General features: G+C 36.1%; 5 protein-coding genes across 9 annotated transcripts; 2 read left to right on the top strand and 3 right to left on the bottom strand.

The window, feature by feature from the left end:
• The first annotated feature begins 972 nt into the window (after positions 1-972).
• Positions 973-2,033, top strand: LOC126607413 (ethylene-responsive transcription factor ERF017-like). Its single transcript, XM_050274993.1, has one exon. The coding sequence runs from the start codon at positions 1,051-1,053 to the stop codon at positions 1,756-1,758; it is 708 nt and encodes a 235-aa protein (XP_050130950.1). The 5' UTR covers positions 973-1,050; the 3' UTR covers positions 1,759-2,033.
• Positions 2,034-2,919: 886 nt separating this feature from the next.
• LOC126607397 (beta-galactosidase-like) lies at positions 2,920-5,543 on the bottom strand. Of its 3 annotated transcripts, XM_050274979.1 has the most exons (6): positions 4,794-5,543; positions 4,586-4,689; positions 4,386-4,495; positions 3,748-3,956; positions 3,400-3,678; positions 2,920-3,261 (listed from the first exon to the last, which is right to left on the bottom strand). In XM_050274979.1, the coding sequence occupies exons 1-6, from the start codon at positions 4,889-4,891 to the stop codon at positions 3,237-3,239; spliced, it is 825 nt and encodes a 274-aa protein (XP_050130936.1). In that variant the 5' UTR covers positions 4,892-5,543; the 3' UTR covers positions 2,920-3,236. The 3 variants fall into 3 exon arrangements, with proteins under 3 accessions (XP_050130936.1, XP_050130928.1, XP_050130939.1); XM_050274971.1 differs by having other exon boundaries at positions 2,920-3,678; XM_050274982.1 differs by having other exon boundaries at positions 2,920-3,678; positions 4,972-5,543.
• A 4,677-nt stretch (positions 5,544-10,220) lies between these two features.
• LOC126607391 (FCS-Like Zinc finger 13-like) lies at positions 10,221-11,593 on the top strand. The gene is made up of 2 exons (XM_050274960.1): positions 10,221-10,903; positions 11,112-11,593. The coding sequence occupies exons 1-2, from the start codon at positions 10,323-10,325 to the stop codon at positions 11,272-11,274; spliced, it is 744 nt and encodes a 247-aa protein (XP_050130917.1). The 5' UTR covers positions 10,221-10,322; the 3' UTR covers positions 11,275-11,593.
• A 920-nt stretch (positions 11,594-12,513) lies between these two features.
• Positions 12,514-17,538, bottom strand: LOC126607373 (oligouridylate-binding protein 1-like). Of its 3 annotated transcripts, XM_050274946.1 has the most exons (13): positions 17,198-17,537; positions 16,654-16,754; positions 16,259-16,320; positions 15,822-15,924; positions 15,534-15,610; positions 15,393-15,454; positions 15,199-15,286; positions 14,824-14,899; positions 14,700-14,730; positions 14,457-14,576; positions 13,946-14,031; positions 13,315-13,488; positions 12,514-13,016 (listed from the first exon to the last, which is right to left on the bottom strand). In XM_050274946.1, exons 4-13 carry the CDS (start codon positions 15,882-15,884, stop codon positions 12,738-12,740), a joined length of 1,056 nt encoding a protein of 351 aa, XP_050130903.1. In that variant the 5' UTR covers positions 15,885-15,924; positions 16,259-16,320; positions 16,654-16,754; positions 17,198-17,537; the 3' UTR covers positions 12,514-12,737. The 3 variants fall into 3 exon arrangements, with proteins under 3 accessions (XP_050130903.1, XP_050130895.1, XP_050130890.1); XM_050274938.1 differs by lacking the exon at positions 16,654-16,754 and having other exon boundaries at positions 15,540-15,610; positions 17,198-17,538; XM_050274933.1 differs by lacking the exon at positions 16,654-16,754.
• Positions 17,539-22,421: 4,883 nt separating this feature from the next.
• LOC126607364 (protein TIFY 10A) lies at positions 22,422-24,475 on the bottom strand. The gene is made up of 5 exons (XM_050274920.1): positions 24,092-24,475; positions 23,502-23,688; positions 23,019-23,335; positions 22,868-22,925; positions 22,422-22,768 (listed from the first exon to the last, which is right to left on the bottom strand). Exons 1-5 carry the CDS (start codon positions 24,264-24,266, stop codon positions 22,663-22,665), a joined length of 843 nt encoding a protein of 280 aa, XP_050130877.1. The 5' UTR covers positions 24,267-24,475; the 3' UTR covers positions 22,422-22,662.
• Between the last annotated feature and the right edge of the window lie 548 nt (positions 24,476-25,023).

The following is a 25,023-nucleotide window of genomic DNA, read 5'->3' as shown; positions in this document are numbered from 1 at the left end:
ATTATTACAATAATTTAGGACATAAAAATTTTCAATATTGAAACTCAAGTGTGGAAGCTAACACCCTATCATTGAAATATTGGACCACATGCTATTATATCGCTCTCTCTCTCGTTATTATACAATCTTATGTTCAATTTTGACAAAAAGTTATTAGGTAATGTTTATGTTTGGGTGTAGACGAGATTAATTCAATGCAATCCTATGTTTGGTACTAAAAATGAACTATAATTCCGTCATTTTGCAATCTTGTTGGATAACAAACTTGTTTTTAATATACAACGGTATAGTTACACTAAGGGGTGAGGTTCAAACTCACCATGCACGAGAATCAAACTTAACAACATTTCATTACAATTGAAGAATAATAATACTAAACCGCAATATTAAAGTGGTGTCGAATTATTAATCCTTAGAAAACGCATGATAACTAACCTTAATTATTGCGCAAACTGAAAACGTGAGCCTAAACTCAAGTATTAGAATCGAACTCGAGACTTTGGTGTTCAGCTCTCAATACTTCCAATTGAAACCTATGTTACGTTAAACACAAAATATTATTAAAATTATTGTAATTCATTCTAATTGACATTGTTAATAAAAATCAAATTCAATCTTAGGTACCAATAATAATCCATGGGAACATTGCGAGTCCAAAATTTTCCCAAATTAGTCACTTGCTTTGATTTTCATATTTTTCCAAATGAAGAAAAAAAATTAAAAAAATATGGGGTACAGTGCACGAGCCGCAGAGGAACAAATAACACACGTGCTTCGAAACCCGCCTCTCTGAGGCTCTTCCCCCGCGTAAAATTTCGTACTGCCACTCTCTGAAGCCGCCATTTGTCCCTTCAAATGCCATTCCCCAGACGCGGCTAATAAGTATTTGACCCACCCGCAGTCCTCAGTCAAATCCCCCTTTCCTCCCACACTCCCCCCCCCCCCTCCCCCACATATATATACCCACCGGCCGCAAATTCCATAAACCCCATAACCCACAAAGAACACAAAGAACTGAACAAGCACTTCTCGCAAAAGCACTTTCACTGCATGTCAAACCACTTCTCCAAAATCTTTGATACGTCGTCGTCGTCGTCGTCGTCGTCCATGCTGAACCAGACGAGCGGGGAGCCCTCCGAGCGAAACGACGTCAAGTACAAGGGCGTCCGCAAGCGTAAGTGGGGCAAATGGGTGTCGGAAATCCGCCTCCCCAACTGCCGCGAGAGAATCTGGTTGGGATCCTATGACACGCCAGAGAAGGCGGCGCGTGCCTTCGACGCGGCACTCTTTTGCTTACGTGGTCGCACCGCCAAGTTTAATTTCCCCGACAACCCGCCGGATATTCCTGGGGGAAGGTCGCTGAGCCCTGCCGAGATCCAGGTCGAGGCGGCGAGGTTCGCGAATTCGGAGATTCCGAGGAGCCACCAGTCGATGTCGGCGCCGCAGGCTGAGTGTCAGTCCATGTCGGAGTTGCAGGCCGAGTCTCAGTCTCCGTCCCTGTCGGAGGGCAGTGGGACCGCCTTCATGGACACTGATTTTCAAGTGACTCCAAACGAGTCGCTTTCGGACCTGTTTGGTTCATTCGGGTCGGGTAATTACGCCACGGAGTACGGTTTGTTTCCGGGATTTGATGAAATGAACGGTCAGTTTTTCAGTCCAGCATCGGCGGCACCAACGCCGGCCGTTGATTACGCGGAAGAGAACTTGGACGGTCAGTTTTTCAATCCGGCCCAGGAGTCTTTCCTCTGGAATTTCTAGAGAAGTAGAGAAGTAGAGTACAAATTAAAATTACCAAAAAAAAATAAAAAATTAATTAATTAATTTTTAACGGGTCGGAGCCCCGAATAGTTTTAGTTTGTGGAGCTTTGATTAAAAACCCGGATTATGGATGAACCAATTTTTGTGCGGCCATCCCCTTGATTGAATTCATTGTTCATGTTATTGGTACAAAGAAATTTCCCACAGATGGTGTAGATTTTTGTGAACTTTGTATTTATTCATTGAGAATTCAGTGGAAATATGTCTTTAATTCATGTTTTGGACTGAGCAATACTCTAAACTATTTTCATCTTTCGAGAAAAAAAACTTGCGTGTCACATAGTCAACAAGTTTAACCTACGTCTCTTATTCAACATTCTTTTTTATCTTAAGCGATGTACTCTTATAAGTTAAACTAAAAAGAAAATGTTTAAACTCAAAATACAGTGAATAAAAGAACAATACGTTGTCTTCAAAACTAATCTACCACTTGCAATCTCTTTTTTTATTTTTTACTTAAAAAAAATATGAACGAAAGGGCATTATAATCCCTTTGTATAACACTCTAGTATGCACCCACGTTTTAAACAAGTCATGCATCTTAATTATATCTCGTTTTAAACAAGTCATGCATCTTAATTATATCTCAGTCCAAATCCAGAGGGTCCGGCAGTAGTGAAAAGGCCACCTAACCAATTACACCATGGGTGCTTCTATCCGAATCCAACTATCCAACAAAACGGTATTGCTATTTGCTTACCTATGCAATCACAAGTTATCGGGACAACACGTGACATGTTAAAATAATATTAAACGTCACTAATTCACTTGTAATGTGCAATGTTCACGTTTGGCCAAGGTCTCGTTAGCGACAGTCTTCTTCGGAGACTTGAATTTGAACTAAAATCAAGACTCATCTCATAAAACTAAAAGAATACCAGGAGATGGTCAAGTTTTGTTAAGGGAATAGAAATTTGCTAAATCATTTAAGTTTGGTTGTTATACATTGACAGATGGAAAATCTCATCCCTCAAGCTATATATCATTCTCTGAGATTTGAACTACTAGAACATTTATATATATATATATATATATTTTTTTTTTTTGCACAAACGATATTATCTACATTAAGGGAGTGGGAAATTAGGCTAAGCCTCATAATGAGCTAGCAATAATGTAGTTCAAATTCACTGTCGGCGAGAATCAAACCTAAAATCTCTTACTTACAAGTGAAGATGAATACTACGAGACTGTAGTACTAAGTGACAGAAATTAAAGCTGCAGTGCCTTTGAACACCGACTACACTGATAGAAACCCTAGTTAATTTACAAAACAAGATACTTAGATCATCATGCTAGCTAGTATAACTAATTTCATGGTACAAAATTATTAAGAAAAACCTAAACTCTACTCGCAAACTGCTTCCACAGCCAGCCACTTCACAGCATCACCGCAATTTGTTGAGCCAAATTTGCTGTCAGAAACATCGATCGAGCACTTCCCTTTGCCCACACATTCGTACAAAATCATTAGGAAAAAGAAATAAGAATTTCTTAGCTATAGTAATGTAAATAGAAAATTAGGGTTCATGAAATTTAAGTTGACAGAAAATTTAAGAGTTCAGAAAAAAAAAGACTTGCCTTTTGAAGGATATGGACAATGCACTTGCAGAATCACAACTGCCTTTATCAAATGATCCACATGCAGGTTCCTTGTGGATTACCAAAACTAGCAAACTTGGTTGCAGAATTGGACGACCTTCGCATGCCAATTCCACTGTGTGATTCTCATATGCATGGGCACAGACAGCTCCAACTTGGATAGTTAGGAAATTCACAAGAGATGGATTGCCACCAAACTCCTCAAACAAAACAATTGTATTTTCCCCGTCTTGCATAAAAGATCGAGGAACATGGTACCTTCAATACAACTCGTTATTAAAATACTAAGTAAATAAACTTGAATGCGAAAAAATAGAAAGTTATTACCATCTTTGGGTAGGATTGCCACAGTTGAAGGAATACTTCTTGTTATCATATGAACCACAGTAAGCACAAGCATCGAGACTACAACCAGTGTCGTATGACAAATAACTCGGCCAATATCGCCCGATACTATGACCACTGATCCAAGCGTGACCTTTACCTTGTAAGTCCACGGCAATTGGATCAGTTCCAAGAGGAGCTTTGAAGGTTGCCTAAACAAAATCAAACAACAACAGATGTTATAGTTTGTCAAATTTAATAAGTAATCATATTTGAGTTAAATTTTTGTATATATAGTAGGTATAATTACCTTGTACTATGTCAGCATCCGGTTAACGAGTCAGTTTTTTGTTGTTATACCAGCTAGGAGCGTAACGAGAATCAGTACTGAAGAGCTTGTTTTTCAAGCCATGAAGTCCAACCTTGTATATATGGCCATTTGTGTGCGGATAGAACTTTGATCACAGTTTCATCACCATTTTGTCCCACAAACCAGTACAAAAGGACAAGGAATTCCAGTTTTGATCTCTTCAAATTAACCTCCGTAATTCTAATATTATTCAAATTAGGATTCAAAGTTCTAAATAAAATGAAAAAACTAATCACACTTAAGTATTTGTTTTTAACAATATAATACTAACCGGAAATCCAACAGTAGCACTCCACAATGAAATAATGTTCTTTCCAGGATGTAACTTGACATTTTTCTCGAAAACATAGTTGAAGACGTAGTATTGAGCCCATTGAGAACCTATGAAGGATGAGAAAATAAATAACCTTAAAACAACAAATTTGTAAGTATATTAAAGATTAATCAAGAAACAATATTGGTTAATCTTACCAACATATTCCCCTTTGACATATGCAAGAAGAATAAAACCAGCGTCATTGACCCTTAAAGCCATATTCTTGCTCCAGATTGGTTCATATTTCTTGAGATGAACACTGGCCAAAATTCAAGATAAATAAATTAAGTAAATCAAACCCTAAATATATATATATGGAAGGAAAAAACAACTTGAAAATAAAAATAAAAATATCTTCAGTACCTTGTCATGTACCAAGAGGTCGCACTTGGTGCGATGGCAAGTGCCTTCGCCCATGAGTGATAGGTCTCGGGTTCGAGACTTGGGAGCAGCCTCTCCATAAATGGGGGTAAGGCTAGCCGACATTCACCTCTCCCAGACCCTGCGTAAAGCGGGAGCCTTGTGCACTGGGTACGACGACCTTGTCATGTACCAAAGAGAATCACCAGAATCGTTTCCAGCTTCTTTTTGATCCATAAGTTGATTTGCAGTACCTTCTCCCATTGCAAGGAGTCTGGTGTCATCAATGGTCTCAGGCCTCCACGACCAAGCAAATGATTCGGGTTCATCTTCAGCTTTGTTCACTACCTTCACCTTAACTGTTGTTTGTGTGTTGACCTAAAAATATGTATGCAAAAGAAATTCAGAAATACTTAATAAACCAGATTACACACACACACACATATATATATATACATGAAACAATAGTTGTGAAAGTTTTTTGCAATTAATCAGGAAGAATACCAACAGACCAGGCAGGAAATGGTGTACGTATTTCCTCGAACTGCTCTCACAAATTACACGCTCTCTACTAAACGAAAGTCCTATTGTTCGTTTGAGCATGGAGTATTTGCAAGAGAGGAGAAAGTGCACAATTTAGAGGTCTGTTTTGTCCTCTGCTTCTACAGGTTAGTTTAATTTATCGAATTCTAGTTTTGATACTTGTATGATTTGTGGTTCATGAGCTTAAACTGTTTAACTTATGTTTTTTTTTAGAGTAAATTGTACAAATGGTCCCTCAACTTTAATCAAATTGGAGCAATGGTCCCTCAACTAAAAATCCATTACCATTGGTCCCTCAACTTATTAAAATGTGTAGCTATAGTCATTTTCATCAATTTTGTCAAAATTTTGTCAAAATAAGCTATGTTGGAATGACCATTTATATAATTAGGGTCCCTTAACTCATCAAAGTGTATAATTATGGTTCTTTTCGTCAACTATGTCAAAAAAATTGTCAAAATGAGTTATATTAGAATGACCATTGCTACAATTGGGTTAAAGTTAAAGGACAATTTCTCCACTTGAATTAAAGTTCAGGGACCAATGGTAATAGATTTTTAGTTAAGGAACCATAACTGCACGTTTTGATAAGTTGAGGGACCAAAGGTAATGGATTTTTAGTTGAGGGACCATTGCTCCAATTTGATTAAAGTTGAGGGACCATTTGTACAATTTACTCTTACATTTTTATAGGCTTCCGGAACAGAAGATCATGAACAACCCTAATTGGTAGTTGGCAAGGCAGTTGGTGTTCCACTCTTGCATTTTCTACTTATGATTTTCACTCAAGATCTTTGTTTAATTTTTTTCTTTTTTTTTTTTGAGAATTCTTGCAAGTTGCATCCCCTTTTTAAATTCGAATGCCATAATAAACATGAGTGGGTGTGAGGAAAAAAAAAAAAACGTGTTTGAAAATCACTTCCCTTTGTCTTAAATTAAGTGCTTTACTGCCTGTTAGGTTGCCAATAAAATATGAGCATATGTGTATGGGGGTTTTGTTTCTCTACGTAGCATTCCTGATGTGTTTGGTCGTCCAGCTTCATCAGCTGGCTGATGTTGTTGTAAATTTAATCTTTCCTGTTCCTGATGTATGCCTTTGGGCCATGCTCTAATTTTCAGTCATTTTGGTGTTCTGTTGTACGCCTTGTGTTGCAATTTGCTTGATTTTCACTAGACCTGCAGCTGGTTTCATGCATATTTCCTGGGAAAATTGTGGCATGAGCAAACGAAAAGCCAGAAGCAGTAAACAGCTCCGGCGATACAGTTCTTTCAACCTTGCGTATATGGACCTTCACAAGGGTCCTCTTATTATTCATCTTCCCATAAGATGAAAGGAGAGTGAATTATTTCATAGTTTAATTGTTGCAACATTTAATTAATTTGATTCCATGGTTTGTTCTATTATCTATGTTATGTAAGACTTAAAAAAAAGAGTAAATTGTACAAATGGTCCCTCAACTTTAATCAAATTGGAGCAATGGTCCCTCAACTAAAAATCCATTACCTTTGGTCCCTCAACTTATCAAAACGTGCAGTTATGGTTCCTTAACTAAAAATCTATTACCATTGGTCCCTGAACTTTAATTCAAGTGGAGAAATTGTCCTTTAACTTTAACCCAATTGTAGCAATGGTCATTCTAATATAACTCATTTTGACAATTTTTTTGACATAGTTGACGAAAAGAACCATAATTATACACTTTGATGAGTTAAGGGACCCTAATTATATAAATGATCATTCCAACATAGCTTATTTTGACAAAATTTTGACAAAATTGATGAAAATGACTATAGCTACATATTTTAATAAGTTGAGGGACCAATGGTAATGGATTTTTAGTTGAGGGACCATTGCTCCAATTTGATTAAAGTTGAGGGACCATTTGTACAATTTACTCAAAATGTAAAGTCAAGAGTAGTTGGAAAATTTGGTACAGTTCTAAGACACTGCTGACTGCCAGAAAGAGGATCCTTCCTGGTCCTTCCATAAGAACTCGTGAGTAACTAACATTTACCTTGGTCAATGCCATTTTTCTTATTCCAACGTTTTCAGCCGAAGGTAGCGTTTTCAAGGGGTTTAGAGCTCGTTCGGAAGTATTTTAAAATAATTGAAAGCGTTTTTAATGAAAATGTTAATAGAACTAATTTTCAGTAAAAGCATAAGTGAATTCTGAAAAAAACACTTAAGTGCTTACCGGAAGAAGCATATAACTGAAGTTTTTTCTAAGAAGCAATTCAAGTGCTTCTTTGGCATCGCGACCTCTGACCCTATCGATCTTATGTTAGCATTATTCGACGACGAGCCCATTCATCGAGCTAGGCCTTGATGCACGTAACTCGACCCAACACTAATATGGCTCATATGAAGCTCAACTTGGTTGGTGAATATTTGATCAACTTGTACAAGACCAGGACAAAATGGAGTAGTTTTAACCAAAAAACAAAGAACATAATGGAGTAGCAAAAGTCCATACATGGCCAAAAGGTGATATCGCTTTCGAATATTAAGGTGAAGGTAAAAAATGGTACGTCGACATCTTACATCTAAAAATTATAATTTAAAAAGTAGAAAGTTGAGGTTGAAGGGTACATGTTTTTTCAATATATTTTAACTTTATGTATAAATTTTAGTTTTTATTTATATTTTAATTGTTGTTTTGCAATTAATAATTTAATGTTGTCAACATCTTGACGCCCTCTCATGTGTATATGATTCTTAGGTCGTTGTCGTTGGCCACTGAAAGAAGTGTCGATTTAGATTGGTTTATTGTTTTGTGGCGTTTGAGACACTAGGAAGAATTAATTCGTTGTATATAAATTGTTCTTGTAGACTTTCGTCATAGTCTTGTTTACTTTTATATGAAAATAAATTTACATAGAATAGATTTACCGCCGTCTGTGAAAGATCCAAAATTTGATGTTTATGTACGGGGAAATATCGCCACACATGGTTTTCAAGGCCCCGTCGTGGTTTGTTGACGTTTTTGGAGCTTTCTCTTCTTGTAAAATATGTACTTAACCAAATGACCAAATTGCCCTATGCTGGTAATATAATAGTAAAGCCTTTCCCTTTCTTTGAATTGGTGTTCCTCTTTATTATATGAAAAAGATTAGAGGCTTTCATCACCACACATAAAAAAGTAAAACAAATCTTATTACTAAATATCTCTCAATATTAAATTATTAGCCTGAATTATTCTGAATACATAATTACATATTTTAAAATTTATTTAAAATGTTTGAGTAGATTCTTGAAATAACAATTTAATTTTCTTAATTAAGAGCTACTTTTATAAGCCTGTAAAAATAGTAATAATGTGTGTTTCTCAAAAAATTTAACAACTTATTATCGACATTAACAGATCAGAATATACTCGATGTGTTCAAAACATGAATTGAAATCTCATATCTCTATTTTAACTCATTTGAAATACAATAAGTTAATTTTTATATTTAATAAATAAATTTTCTAAAATTTAAAAACGAACATTCAAACAAACGCAGAAGTTACATAAAAACTACACGTTTTAGTCACCCAATTAAAAATTGAGAATATAAAACGTAGAAGACAGCTAATACTCTCAAACAAATTGTATTTTGTCCCCTTATGGGAACATCATAATGCAAGGGTATTATAGTCATTTCCAGTTGCGAACAAGAAACCAGGCCCGCATCGCTTTCAATGCCGGAAATGGGCCCCCAGTTTTCTGTGGGCTCGTACAGCTCTCTCTTTTAGTGGTTTTAGTGGTTTCGTAATTATTGCGGTTGCACAATTCCTTTGGATCTCTTACACGTGAAACCAATCCGACGGTGCTAAAGCTAAAGGAATCTTATGGTGGGCCCTGACTGAGTATGTGGTCCCAATAATTGCAAAAGGACATTTCCTAAACAATTGCCTCTTGACAAAGTCATTGATTGGAACCAATTTTATGATAAAATAATAATCATGTACTTAATAATTAGATTGATCTTAAGAGGAATCACCACTTCTGTACAATCTTTCTAATAGAAATGGAGTTTACCAATACAATTAAGTCATGCTTCTATTAGACAGGGAATTGGATCCCCTCCTGAGCAAATGATGGGGATCCTCATGATCACACAATATCGGCCGTTGAATTTTGATCCAACGGTTACAATTATTATAATTTTTAGAGGGATTCCTTAAAATCCAACGGTTACAATTATTATAACTTTTAGAGAGATTCTCTATTTATAGCCGTTGGATCAAAATTCAAAGATCTGTGTTATGTAGTCATGAAGATTCTCACCATTTGCTCAAGAGGGAATGCAATTCCATTAGAGAGTTCACATGTGGTTTACAAAATATCATTCTGTAGCATTTTCGAAATAATTAAAGAAATAAGTGATTTTCGCACCAAGTTTTTACTCTTATTTCTATAGAGAAATAAACTAAAATGATGAACTTATAAATCTTAATTTTAAAAATTATCATTCTGTAGTATTTGACTGATTTGTTGTCATTAATTTGGCGAACACATCGTTAGTATTTTCTGAATGATTGAGCGGTTGAGATTTATAACTTCATCATTTGAACTAAAATTTTCTTTTTTAACAGGTGGTTGAACAAATCAAATAAGAATTAAATTACAGATAAAAATGAGATAGAAAGATAAAACGAGAATGAAAAAGGAAAATGATGAGCATACGTTTTATTTATTTTTATACGCTTTTCTTTATTGATACAAACCATTGATTGAATTGAACAAATAAAAGAAAATCAACAAACATATTAAAATAAAGTGTTTAAAAAAAGAAAAAGTGCTTTTTATGTTCAAGTTCTCATACCAAATTCATTTCCCATAAAGTAACTCAATGATTTCATGGATGTTTGAAAACAATCATCACCCACATAATTCCAAAACAAAACCATGGGCTAAGTCCCATGTCCACCCACTCCACCATCATATATTGGAGAGCCTAAAACTAAAGAGCATTCCAAATACACTCAACACTTTCACTTTTCTTATGTTGAAGTTTGCCAAGAGACCTTTCCCGATGATCGGAAAGATATCGGAACTCCTAGTTTCCGGCAACCGTGCAGGGTTTTCCGACACGGGGACAAGCCCTAGAAGTCCATTGGACCTCAAGATGCAACCTTCTCCGAGTCCTAGAGGCTTGAAGAGCTACGACGTTGGCGGTGTTGGGTTGGGCATAGTAGCTGCCTTGGAAAAATCAGCCCTTAACGGACGTGAAATATTGGCAAAATACGGCGTGTTCTGTCCGAACACGAACCGGTCCGACCCGATTCCGGTGAACTCGGGTAAAAACAGTGATGGGTTTTCGTCAACAGGTGGCCAAGAATTTGAGGAAGATAGTCTGGAGAATTATACTTACGTGACTCTTCGTGGACAAAACAAGCCATGCACGAAGGTGTACTATGACGGAGGTGACTGCGCGGGAAGTGCCATGCACCGCCCTACCGGTAACGGTGGTTTGACTATATGTGACGATGATCTTGAAAGCTCGGTTTTTCCGACGTCGGATTTTCTCAGTTGCTGCCATTTGTGCAAGAAAAGCCTTCATGGAAAGGACATATACATGTACAGGTATACAACCTTGACAATCTTTTCTTCTTGTTCATTTATTCGAGTGATATTCTAACTAATCTAATCTAAACCAGCGGTAAAATATTCGAACTTGAGTACAGAAGAGCGGTTAAAAAACCTTAAAAACCATTCTTCTTAGTGTTTAGCTTTTATTTGTTGGTGTTATGTTTGATTAGGTGACTAATGTTTTATGTGTTATTTTTTACAGAGGAGAAAAGGCATTTTGTAGCACAGAATGTCGGTCAACCCAGATAATTGCCGATGAGAGGAAAGAGCAGTGCAGATCAGAAGCTTTGAGATCAGCAGATGCTTCGAGATCATCGTGTTCGAGAGAGGAGATCGTCTTCTCCACTGGGATTCTTGTGATTTAAGGCAGATAATTACATAGACGGCCATACGCTATACATTTATACATATGTGACGATAATTTGAAAACAGAAGAAGGTGTTTGTGAAGTCGGTTTTGACGAAGAAGCAGGCTAATATGGACCATATCACAGGGGATAAAATCCCAAGGAGCTTTGTGTTTTCCAGGTCCTCTGAAGAAGCTTCAAAAATTTTGGGTAAATGGTATCGATCGAGCTTGTATTTTGTTATGACAAACATGAACAATTTTGAATAATAAAGAACATGTATAAATCTTGATTTGAATTATACATGGTCGGACGAGAGTATCGAATTGTTCTGCTGATCCAACGGTTCAGACTGTGTTCGTATTACAGAATCTCAAAACTCGAGTTTCATGATTCTGCATATTAAAACGGTTCAAATTGTGTTCGTATGGCAGACAGTCTCTAAAAAAGATTTTGTTCTAGTCTTTATTTTATTGCTAGCTAGTGGCTTTTACTGTGTTACTGTTATGGAATATTTCTATAAAATATACTTTACAGTAATCAGTAATCGAACGAATTGAAGAGGATAAAGTGTACAAATCCAGTCCCATTCGATTGAAAGCTTTCTCCTTCGAATCGGACACAGTTGGACCCCATTTTTGATGACTTCTCAGCAAAAATTAGACAGTGACCCCCCAAAATTAAGCGTCCACCAACAGAGAGCATCCATATCCTATAGAGTATTGATGCCTGGAAAGTTCAGTTCAATCAGTCTCACTGCCCCGGAAAAGACTTGTAAGACCATAATATTTACAAGAGAAATGATTTTCGTACACCTGTTTCTCTTACGACAATTTCAAGTGTAATTTTAATCATCAGATTAAATAAAGTAAACACACGTTTCTCTCTTGGTAGTCCAAGTGTAATTTTGGCCGTCATGTTAAATAAAATAATGGAATTAAGAGGCAAATGAACAATCGTGTGCAGAAGAAAAATTAAGTGTGGGGATCATTCATGTATCCACAACTAAAGTCGGATGTGCAATAGTCCATTTTAAATTTTTATATGATATTCGTAACATGATAGTGTAACTAGGTCACTTGACAAGTGAGAAAGAGGAGATATACAACCGATTACATGTTAGAATACCTACGGGTGTATGCACATAAAGTCTTTCCAACCGAAGCTCTTGAAGCCATCTAGAGTGTTCATTTGGTAATATGAAATCCCACAATGACTCGCTAATAGAAAGCTGTCAATAAGATCATGCTAAGCTGAGTAAGGTCATAACCCCGAAATGTTACAAACAAAAGCACAGTATCCATATACACAGTGCAGGTATAAGTTATAAAGATACATAAAATCTAAAAATTACAAAGAAAACCACCTTAAAACGAAAAGAAAAAAGGGAAAACCGAAAAACGTTTACACATCCTATAGGTTTTCTCAAACACGTATTCCTCAGCGTCGAGGTATATCTCCCGGCCGGGGGTCCCGACTCAGTTACTGGTAGTACATGAGTTGCTGAGTTGTTGCTACATTATGGTAGCCACCGTCGTATATGGCCTGACTAGCTCCAGCACCCAACCCCATGGCTGCCTTCAGTGCATGCTGACCCTGCGGAAGCATGAGGGCTTGGGCGCCACCCATTTTGCTCAATGCCAGTTGTCTTTCATAGGCCACAAGGTCGGCGGCTGAGAAACCTGGAATGTGAACCGCAGCTGGTGGTGGCAGGGGGGTCGAGCTTGTCCCTGGTGGAGTAGGCTTGCTGCCCCATGAACACTGTTAACAGAAACGGAAAACATTAGATAAAGCCAAATGGTCACTCGACGACATCATTAGAACATATACATATCGCAAATATATAAAACATCAGATGGTAAAGCCAATTGATCATTTGACAATACCATTAGGACATATACATATTCCAAACATTTAAAACAAGCATATGTGCCTGCTCCACACAACACTCAACACTCTAATACTAAGAAAAAGCAATCATCTAAAATCTAACATATTTGCCAAAAATTTGTCAATTATTGGTAATTCAACTGAATTGTGAACTCCGCCAAGAGTGTACCTTAATCGGTTTGCCACACAGAAACCTAGCATTCCCCAACTGGATAGCCACAGCTGCTTCAGAATGCGTACTGTATCTCACAAACCCAAAACCTTTATCTCGCTGCACCCGAACATCTTCAATAACTCCGGCACCAAGGCCATGGAAATGACGATGGAGGTCAGCTGAAGTAACCTGCAGAATAATGGTAAATCCTATTTACAACATTTTTCATTGTTTTTTGTGCAATTTTGACAAATGTAGACATTTATTTGTTATGCCCAATGGGAGTTCCATGCTAAGCAGAGCTGTTTGCCCATGGATCCTACCACTACCACGCTATTAACCTATGACCTTATAACATTGGTAACTTTGCAGTTTTGAAAATGGGCCAGCTGTCCACCACGTATACATATAAAAGCACAATCAAAACCAACAGTGAGGTGATAAGTTGACATTAGTTTGCTGAAGAAATCGGTTCTTGCACACTTTATTTACCTATGTTTAACAGAAATTTCAGACTCAAATGTATTTTAGTCTAGACAGTAGTTGACTTCATTTGCACAAGAACATTGTAATTACAGTACAAAAAGAAAAGATATAGCCAATCCACAACCAGTTTAAAAGTTAAAGTTAAAAATGAAATCCTTGCCTCGGGAGATAGATTGCCCACATAAACTGTAGTATACTGAGGATTGTTCTCTGGAGCATCTTCATTAGGCTTCTCCTGACCATCGTCTGCAAGGGAAAACACAAAAACAGTAAGCTCATCATTATGGGAACAAAAATGTGGCAGAAAATTAGAAAGTGAACATCTTATCTAACATCTTCACTACTCAAAGATTTCTGATTCCAATTCAAGATAATTTCATACGATTAAAAAAAAACATTTTGGAAAACGAAGAGTAGACAACAGATTTAAGCTGCAAGATCTAAAGACAAATCATTACCTAGCAAACGTGCCCTCATAAAACAAAAATAATAGTTTCTTACACATTTATCAAGAATAACAATAACGAGAGCTACATCAAGAATAACAATAACGAGAGCTACACCACTCATTCAAATCAAGGATAGTAACATACAAGGGAGAACACAAAACCAATGTTACTTCTACATAAGCAACTACAGAAACTTGTTTCGTGACAAATGAAGCAGTTTACCTGACGTTCCATTCGTCAGCTCTACAACACTTTTAGAATCAGTACTCTGCTTGTCATCACTGGAAGTAGCACCTTTTGTGGCCCAATTGCACCGAATCTGTCTACTTCCAAGCCACTTTCCTGAGATATCAAATCAAGAGTTATGTCATCATAGCACTTCTTAATGGGTAGTCACACTAACCAAAATCTAAATAACATATGCAAGGAAATAAACTTCCATCAAAACAATGTACATTGTCTTACCATTTAAGTCATTAATTGCACTTTGGGCCTCCTGAACCAAAAAAAACCAGTGGCACAATCATATAACGAGCCCAACCAGAGTGAGAACAAAAACTCAAAAGGAAATGTTTAACAATTTCAGTACCTGCTGATTTCGGAAAGAAACAAACCCAAAGCCCCTTGAACGCCCAGTTTTCTGATCCCACATAACTCTAGCATCTCTATTGACAGCAATCAGATCAAATTAATTTAAACAGCCAAGTATGTTTGAGATAGAGGTACTTCAATTATCCAATAGAAATAGGGAATTGTTACTGGCACTCCAAAATTCTCATTCTACACTCCAAACTTTCTATATTTAGAAAGAAAAATACACTTGTGAGGAGTGTAGAATAAGATTTTTGGAGTGCCAATAACACTTCCCTAGAAAAAAAACCCAAAATATCAAAAGGCATCAGCAGAATAACAGTAAACATCAATGTTGAATAAATAAATCAAAAGACATGGAAGTGGATCTTACGAACAACTGGAATAACCAGAAAAGCATGCAAACAGTGTAGCATCAGTAACCTCAGGGCTAAGATCACCAACAAAAATATTAAAATGACCTGCACGCCAACATAACAAGCATAAGAAATTAAAATTTTGGAACATATCATTCCATGATAACTAATGCATACACATCACTCCATGAAAACTGATGCATATACAAACCTGATGTATCCTCTCTCTGACTACTTGCATATGCCCAATTAACTTTAATCGGCTGCCCAAATCTGAACAAACAGCACATTCAGCAAAAGACACCACCAAAAAAACGAGAGCCAACATGATTCTGCAAAGATTTTTACTTACAGATGCCTGCCATTAAGGGTCACAATAGCAAGAGCAGCTGACCTACGATCAAAGTAGTCAACAAATCCATAGGACGACTGCATTGAGGAAACAACATGTAAGTAAAAAGTCTACCGAGGACATCTAAAAGAGCACTAATGAAAAGTACCAACATTTCATATGAACCCACAGCTCATCCTCAAATAGTACAAACAGACAAAAATTCTCGCGGGACTAAGAAGAATCTATCATCTGTCCTAACCTCCCCATCCAAGGAAAAACACACAAAGTAGGAAAAAATAACCCCACCTTATCCTTCCTTATGAGCTTGCATCCTTCAAGTGGACCAGTACTGGCAAAAACTTCTTGCATAAGGGGTTCGGTAACTTGTGGGTGAATATTTCCAACATAACTGCATTGTTTCACGAATTACAACATTATAACATGCAATCTGATAAAATGACAGAGAAATGCAATATACCTAGCAGATGCTTCAAATATACAATGACTCATTACCCATCCCAAATATATTTAATATAAATAAAATATCTATGCATGTCAGAAAAAGGCAACTGTGCCTGATATGCATGTGCACACTATTATTAGCACAATAGATTGCATTCATTTACATACGAACTAAATATTTCAGGCGATAAAACAAACTATTTTCAACGAGTACAAAGGAAGCTAGTTGTAAAGAAGAGTAAAATAAAATAGAAAAAGAAAAATATCTATACAACACTCACACGCTGCGGCAAGTACTTGAATCAAACCCAGGAGGCAGATTTCCACTCAAGATAGGCTCTATCTGCAAAAAAAAAAAAAATTGTAAAAAAAAAAAAAAAAAAAAAAAAAAGCAAAAAAGGAAAAGGAAAAAAAGCCGAAGTAATGAATTTACACTCCCCACAAAAACTTAAAAGAGATGCATAAGCAAACAAATGGTTGAAACAATAAAAGACGACCACAGGCTTGGAGACAAGCTGGCATATGATATCAAAATTGACAGCAAGAGTCCAATCTATGTATAATAGCTACCCCCATCAGTTTCGAGCAATCCCGATAGAGTTTTCCCTTTCCAATTTTCCAATTTATATAGGTAGTAGTGACAAATACTAATACTTAGAGGTGCACAGTCATTTACCGATACTGATATTGTTCCACCTGTTCTTTATGCACACTTTATACGCCCTCTGTCGAACAGTAGATAAATAGAAACAAGGAAATAATAACAAGCAGGATAACCTACAAGACCAAACAGTAGTTTGCCACATTATATGTATAACAATGAGGTTCCTCAATGGAGAATAAGTACCCAGAAAGTATACAGCATTACATGATTACAGTTGATATAAAATTTCAACATTAAACAGTTAAATTTAGATAATTTCTGCTGAATTCCAATTAAGTTACAGAAATTTCTGGAAAAAAATCCAACTTTTAGGATCCTTGTAACAAAGCCGCACACAGATCAACCAAAAACAAAAATCCCCGAAAATAAATAATTTCAATGGTAATAAAACAACATTTTATCAAACATCTAGCACAAATTTCAACCTACAAACAAATACCCATATCCAAACAGCTAACAAGATCAAATTTTTGGCCCAACAAAGTGAACAAATTAAACAAATTAAACCAGATAGAGAGAGAGAGAGAGAGAGAGAGAGAGAGTGGGAGAATAGAACCTGAGGGGCCCCTAAGAGGGCAGGGTGTTGGTATAGCGACTGCTGCATCATGGCTTGCTGCTTGAACCTCTGCTGTTGCATATCGTCCTCCTCACGCAACGAAGAGAATTGGGGAGTTTATACAAATTGCTTAGCAATTGCAATTTTAGGGTTAGGGTTTCAGGGAAAAACGAAGACGCAGGTGAAATTACAAGGGAAACGAGGGAGGAAGAAGAAGAAGAAAAACAATGAAAAACCAAAAACCAAAAAAAAAAGGGAAAAAAGAAAGAAAAAAAAAACCCCTCTGGAAGAGGAGGGAAAGATGAGAAGGAAAAAGCAAAAGGATTGGGAATTGATTCAAGAAAATGAGCAGAGAGAGTCTCCGCTTTTATATCTGCCGAATTTTTATTTTTTACCATAAAAAATATTTAAATTATTATTATTATTTTTTTTTTTTTTGGTGTGGTATTTTATCCCATTTGATTATTGTGTCATTTATATTGGAAACATAATTATGAATGCCTAATTTATACAGTCGTAGGTTAAACTTCTGGTGCCGAGGAATCAAATAATGGTGGTCAGAGAAGTTGAAATATTTTTATGAGTATTTTATCACTCAAAAAAATGGATTGGCATGATAAAACCGCAAGTAGGTCTCCTTTTTATAAAAACTAAATAAATAAGTAGTTAGGCTAATTTTTTATGTTCAACTAACTTGTGGATGACGAAATCATATAATAGAAATCAACTACTTATAAAAAAATTTAAATAAAACTTTTTAAGAATAAATCAAAAATTTACTATCCCCTTAATAAATTAGTAATATTTCTCTTTACTAACAAATAAAACTCTTTAAGTTGGATTCAAAAGGATGAGGATGATGTTGTGTGTAGCCATAAAGCGACACTCGTTAGGTTTATGGACAACAGAGTTAAGGATCGTTAAGTTTATGGACACGTGTCAATTAATGATAAGCCACAGAGAGGTCACGCACAAAATAAATGCAGAAGATTTGAACTCAAGAAACGAGAGATTTGGTAGCTCTATACAACTCTTGTCCACTTCAATGAGAAGTTGATGATTCAAGCCCTTCGGATGAGTATTAGAATTATCCTGGATCTCAATCTTTTTTTGTGCTAATTCACATGCAGAACATAATCAACAATGTAAGTTCCACTTCAAAACTCGTAATTCAATACTTGAAAATTTTACGAGTCAAATCAATTAGGGGATCTAGTTGATCTGATACCATGTTGGGGTTTATTGCTTCACTCATTCCAAGTAAACATACTTTTAAGGGTTGGTAGCAAATGAAAATGAACATGGATCCTTTTTGTGAGGATTCCGGGAATTTGTGAATCATATTCGTTCATCGTATATCGTGCGGTCAGAAATCCTTTTAAATATTTTTATTTAAAATTAAATACAAATAATATCTGATAAAATTTAACCGCACAATGTACGATAAATGAATACGATTTATGGATCCTCAAGATCCTTACCAAAAGGATCCGGAGAGGATCCTGTTGGAATGAAAATAATGGGTTAGAATATGTCAAGGTTTAATTTATTCATTTTTTATCATGGGCAAAGGCCAAAATAATCCAAACTCAACACCACCTACCTAGCACTATTGGGCTCAGAATTAGTAAGCCCCGTAAGCAGGAGCGATGAAACCCACTTTGTAAGGCACCCAAAAACCTCTCCATCTCCCTTTTGATAAATACGAATGCCGAACGCAAATGAGTTAGAAAAATTGCGAAAGCAAGTGATGAATTGTCATGGTGATTAAAATAAATATTTTTTTTTAAATTACTTCTCTTTCCCTTCTACTTATGTAATTGAAGCAATAATATTGCTTGTATTAGAAAAAACTACAAAAGCATGTGAAATCTATTTTATATCAATAATTGTTCATGTGAAGTACCAGGGGGTGACTTATTAGTTAGAGATGAATTTTAGGTCCCTATTCTATGTGACACGTTTTGGGTTCTTTCCTCGTACTGTTGACTTACAAGATAGTGGTTATAACGAGGATGAAATGCTTCTGTGAGTTTTTCTACCCCTAAAAAGGTAGATTGTCATGATAAAACTACCAACTGTTTCTTTTTTAAAATAAATAAATCAGACTCTCTATATTATTGAACATATTTCTTCAATTCATGAAATCCATCACAATAAAATAAAAAATAAATTTAAATTCATGGAAACATCACAATAAAATAAAAATAAAATTGAGTCGAAAAAGAGAGGCGACCCCACCTACCCACCACCAAGAACTTTGCATGTGATGCCCAATTAATAAAAATTGGCAAATACCCTATAAATATCTTCACTCGGCAGTCAGCATTCGTATGACTTTTGGAAGATAAATAAATAAATAATGTTGAAAAAAAGACATAGTCGTGAACAACGTGACAATTTCAAACCTCTTTGTTTGAATAAAGATGCTGAGTGCCTTGCAATGCAAGTGTCTGCCACTATTACTTTTTGTTTCTATATATCATATCATCTCAACTAAAAAAACATATTAATATATATATGAGCTGACTCGTTGCACTATTTTTTTATTTATAAACGTTTAAAAATACTTTTGTAAAGCTCATTTCATAATGTATTCATTGATCTTATAGTTTAGGTTTTTCTTAAAAAATTGTGTCTACCAAAATCTAAAATCATATGACATTAGACTAAAGGTTAAAGTTTATTTGTTGAACTATATTCGCTTATTTTCTTCAGTACAAATGAATGTTTTAATGGTTTTAGAGTTGTCTAATTTAAAAAAAAAAAGATTTACGAATGATATTTTAAAAGATAGACTGTTATGTTCATTAAAATGAATAAACTCCACAAAAGCGTATATCAAAATCATATAAAAAAATAATGTTACGAATCTGTCCATACATATAGTTGTATTTGTATACAATATACCACACAATTGTTGTATTAGGGAGAGTCGAAAGAGGCCACCACTTGCCTAACCAAAACAATTCTTTGTTTATTATGGTCGACAAGAAAAACTATTCAGAATGCTTTCGTGTTCAAGTTGGAAACCGCGTGTTTTTAAGATAAGTTAGATGGAAACCACATACTTTCCGTGCACTTCATGAGTTACTTTTAAGTGGTAATTTTCTCGCTTATAAACCTTTAACGTTAGATTTAATTGCCAATCGGCAGCTTTTCTCATATTTAAATGGAGTCAAACAAAAAAAGCAACTCCGTGAGCCAAATGAGATATTAAAAAAGTTTGAACAAAGTGATTTGTTTAATCTAATCCACAACATTTAATCTGGCATCACTGTCATTGTTTACAATTAGGCCCTAATTAGAATTAGGTTTTTTAGTCAAAATGATCTTTATTATAACTCTTCACTTTGGTCCTTAATATTGATAATTAATGTATGTGATTTCTAAGTTTGTTAACAATCAATCATTTTGCTTCGTCCATAAAAAAATCTATGTCGAATGGAAAAGCAAGTGGACGGGTTGATTGATTGAACAAAAATTAGCCTCAATTTAACGAGATTTTCACATGACTACCAAAGTGATTGACGGTGGACAAACTTAAGAATCATTCTATCAATTTTCAATGTCAAGGATCAAAGAAATGAATTATGTCAATCTTAGAAATTATTTCACTAAAAAGCCTTAGCATGAACATAAATGGACACTTCACCTCATTTTTTAATTAGCAATGTTTACTAACTTGTGGACACAATATTTTGCAGCAAAAAATGGAATAAAACCTAGAAAATGTGACTTGTTTGATTTTGTTGCGTGTTAATTTTCTAGTCCAACTTGAACGAGTCAATCATGTGAACCACAAGAGAAACACAATCCAAATCTAGTGATAATGCTGCCATTAAAGATAAGAGGAGTGGTTGAGAGGTAGTGGTTAATGTTCCAACATATTTAGCCATTAGCATCAAAACTCATTTCCCTTTAAGTCAAAGCATTGTGTGATTTATCAACTATATTATGCATGTTCCATTTCTAAAATTGCACGATTCAACATGACAACATGATTATTTGGTCTAATGACATTCAATATTTGTTATAGATAAAAGATGTTAGTGTTGAGAGTATAAATCTCACATCGAGAAAATGAGGGGTTGTGTGTGCTTATAAGCAATTAGACAACTTTCCATATTACCAATTGGTTTTACAGTAGAACCTCAACTTTCTTTATGGTATCAGAGCAGATTTATCCCTGTGTGAAACCCAACATGCAAACGTTGTCCATGTGTTAGGCTTGAAAATTTGTCACATTAGGAGACGTATTGAGAGTACAAATCTCACATCGAACAAATGAGGGACCTTCCATATGCTTATAAGTAGTGAGGCTCCTCCCCATATTGACAATTTGTTTTATAGTAAAATCTCAACTTTCTTCGATAGTTCTTATTTTCTCATGACTATTTAGTACAGTGACACCCAATATTTACTTTGCTGGAAAATAATCTAATTTTATCTGAACTATTTGGTATAGCGACACCCATAATTCATTTAACTAATAGGTTTAACGACCCTTAATATCTACTATGCTAAAAAGATCAGAGTTTACAACACTCAGTTTTTACATTGCTGAAAAAACAGTATAATTTCATGTGAACTATTTGATCTAACGCCACTCAAAGTTCACATAACTATTTGATTTAGTGACACTCGCTACCTACTTAGATGAAAAATACCCAAGTGTACGATGGTCGGTTTTTTTAGTTCACATCTCATCAATGAGACTTGTTAATAAAGTAAAAAATGCACATAATAGTTGCCCACGTTAGAACCCACATGCTATTCTTTATTTGGTCAAACAAGGAATTCATATTGTATGGTACCACTTAGTCTTCCTACTTTGGACACAAACCACAAGCAATGGGGCCACATATATCACATACATTGATGAGAGACCAAGATTTTGAGGACCACTCAAATAAAATGTTGAACGTGCTTAAAGCAAACCATGTACACATCTATCCACCTCCACCAACAAAGAGTGAACATAATTCACTCGTCGTCGATTGTCGATTGTTAGTTGTAGATATAATTATAATTTTACAATAGTTGTTGCAAATCCCAATCACAGATAGACACAGTGCCCAAATAATTAAAATTGAAAACTATAATTGAACACATGTCCACCCAAGATTAGGACTTCAGCAGTTGCTACTATTGTTTCAACAACGAAGTAGTGTTCTTTCGGGCTTGACACATGCGGACCGTTGTCAACAAAAGAAAAAGTAGATTTATTTTAAAAAAGTTCAAAATTATATCATTAATAATTGAATTCCTTCCATCAAAAGCTTAATTACATGCTTACATATACTAATTAAGATTAACCAACAGTTAGATCTATAATATGGCAGACAAATATAGAGCTAATGGTACCTCCGGGCTTAAATTAAACCCGCCAAAATTGAAAAACATAGCAGGGGCTTAAACCATAAGAAAGCCTAAGGATGCATACAACAACACAGCTTCTCGTATCATTGGGTTTGCTGAGCAGCCAACCCTAGCCATGACTTGTTTTCCGTTGGCTTCGCCGGGCTGGATGCAGGGCTGCTCGTTTGGTACGGTGCTAGGGTGTTGAGCCTGTAAAACAGAAAGAAATTGCGAACCAGATCAGTCAAATGGATCTTAAAAATATATTACTCCTACATGAATTATGGTATAGCTGTTTCGGATGCCTACCTATCCTTTCTCTTCTCGAGGAATCGATGAAGCGAAGCTTTCCTTGCAATCGGAAGATCTGCAGTGGAAAAGGAAATCATTGATAAGAAACGTGTTGTTGATAGGACCACTTAAGATATGGAGACACCGATGATCACAGAAAGAAAATTACCACAAACAACGGGTCGAGGGGATGGCTTGACGCCCTCCTGAATCGCTTGATTGCCAAAGTTAGGAAACATGTTGGAGCTCGGAGGAACTGAACTGCTGGAATTAACGGGACTCTTGCCCAAATGAGAGGCAAAGGCGTTGTTAGACTTGGCCGGAGGTGAAGCCGGAGCGGTGTGGCTCTGAGAACTCTCCTTGCTTGCTAAGAGCATGACGTCCTTGGCCTTGTCCGCAGGAAAATCGTTGAACACGATTACTTGTCCACCATAAAAGATGGTCATTTGTGCCTTCTGAGGCTCTCCAGGGGCAGATTTCTTCACACTGGTACATCATGAACAAATCAAAACGAGCTAACAAAGATTTCACATGTAAACCGAAGAACATCTTACGTTGCTACAATAATTCAGATATCCGATTTTTGCCTTCCAATATCGACAGATTTTTTAACCATAGGAACCCCACAACGCCGTAAATTTCAAAAAATTACCTAGAATCAGCCGTCATGGGGACCTCTTCTCTGGGAGTGGGGGCAGAGGGACCAAAACCAGCTTGTTGAGGAAACAAATCCATGGATTTGAAGTCTCTAACCGCCGTTGGCATGTTCCGAGAATTTTCCACAAATGGAAAGAAGTTCATGGGTGGGGCTTTCTGACGAAACATCTCAGGTGTTCCTCCTGTCAAAACATTTTCCAATTTTAGAAACCAAATAAGGAAAATTCTGAAACCCTTTTGATATGGAAACAAAATTAAACAGAGCAGTGATTTTTACTGCAATTTTCAGGTGTTCTTGGTCAAATTCGAAAGAGATCTTATTAAATCTTAACAGAAAAATAATATGAACAAAAAAAAAAGTTCACAATTTAGTTCAGGTGGTTTATGTGACTAAAAACTTTCCCTTTTCAGATTTTCTGATTGGAAAGCTTCTTTGTTTCTCAGCAACCAAACAGAAACTAAAAGTCTAAAACATAGACATGCACACATAAGATTCTAGATGAAATTCATTTTCTCTTCCTCTTATTTTCTCAGCAGCCAAACATAAATTAAGGTCCAGGTAAAAAGGAAAGACAAGTGCTTTACCATTAGATTGTTGCATGTTGTTGCATGCCGTGTCAAGATTCAGATCTCCAAAGCTGCCTTTCTCCTTGAGGTACTGGCAAAGCATGCTGCATGTCTGAGTGAAGTTCGACGGCTTCTCCGCCGTCCTCATCCCTCTCTGGCCTGAAACCTCCGCAGTCTCTGACGAACTCGACATTTCTCCACCGACCCAATACACAATCCGACAATCCAAACACAACCCACAACTCAAAATCCACTCTTTTCCCACAGACCCAGTTCGAAATCACAGAAACCAAACACAACCCACAATTCAAAACCCAATATTTCTTCCTTTTTCTGTCTTGGCGCTGAATCCTCCTCCTGCCTCCATACCCTTCTTGTAGTGAGAGAAGACTTGGGGTCCTATGTGTCTCTCCCCCTCCTTTTATCAGCAGCCCACGGGCTCATCTTCATTTATTTATTTATTTTTAAATTAATTATTTAATTATCCATTGGTTGTTTTATTGTTTTATTTATTTAAATTATTATTTGTATTCGAGTTAAAAAGCACGAGGAATATATGTGTGTTTAAAAAAAAGGCCATTGGGAGTTGAGTTGGTTCCTCGCAGCATTCCGCGTGGATCCCACCACCCGTCGGTTTCACATTTCCAAACACGTGTTCTTTGCGTTCGTTGGTATTGGTAACGTCCGGGTTCGCGTTCCTATCTGCCAACTTCAGCATGGCCCATGCATTTTCCGTTTAGTTACAGAATTGCCCTCCCTCCCTCTTTATTTTTTTTTTATTTTTATTCCAACTATATTCTGCATAATCTACTGTGCTATTTACCTACTCATTTTTTACTTCACACACAAATATTTTAATTTCAGACTGTCTGATCAAATGAATAGAATATTAAATGACAAAAATTAAAAAATGTGTGTGGGACATAAGAACGAGTGTGTGAATTGAAGAA

Source organism: Malus sylvestris, chromosome 2, assembly GCF_916048215.2.
Source record: "Malus sylvestris chromosome 2, drMalSylv7.2, whole genome shotgun sequence".
Taxonomy (NCBI): Eukaryota; Viridiplantae; Streptophyta; class Magnoliopsida; order Rosales; family Rosaceae; genus Malus; species Malus sylvestris.
This window is presented reverse-complemented; position numbering and strand designations above follow the sequence as displayed.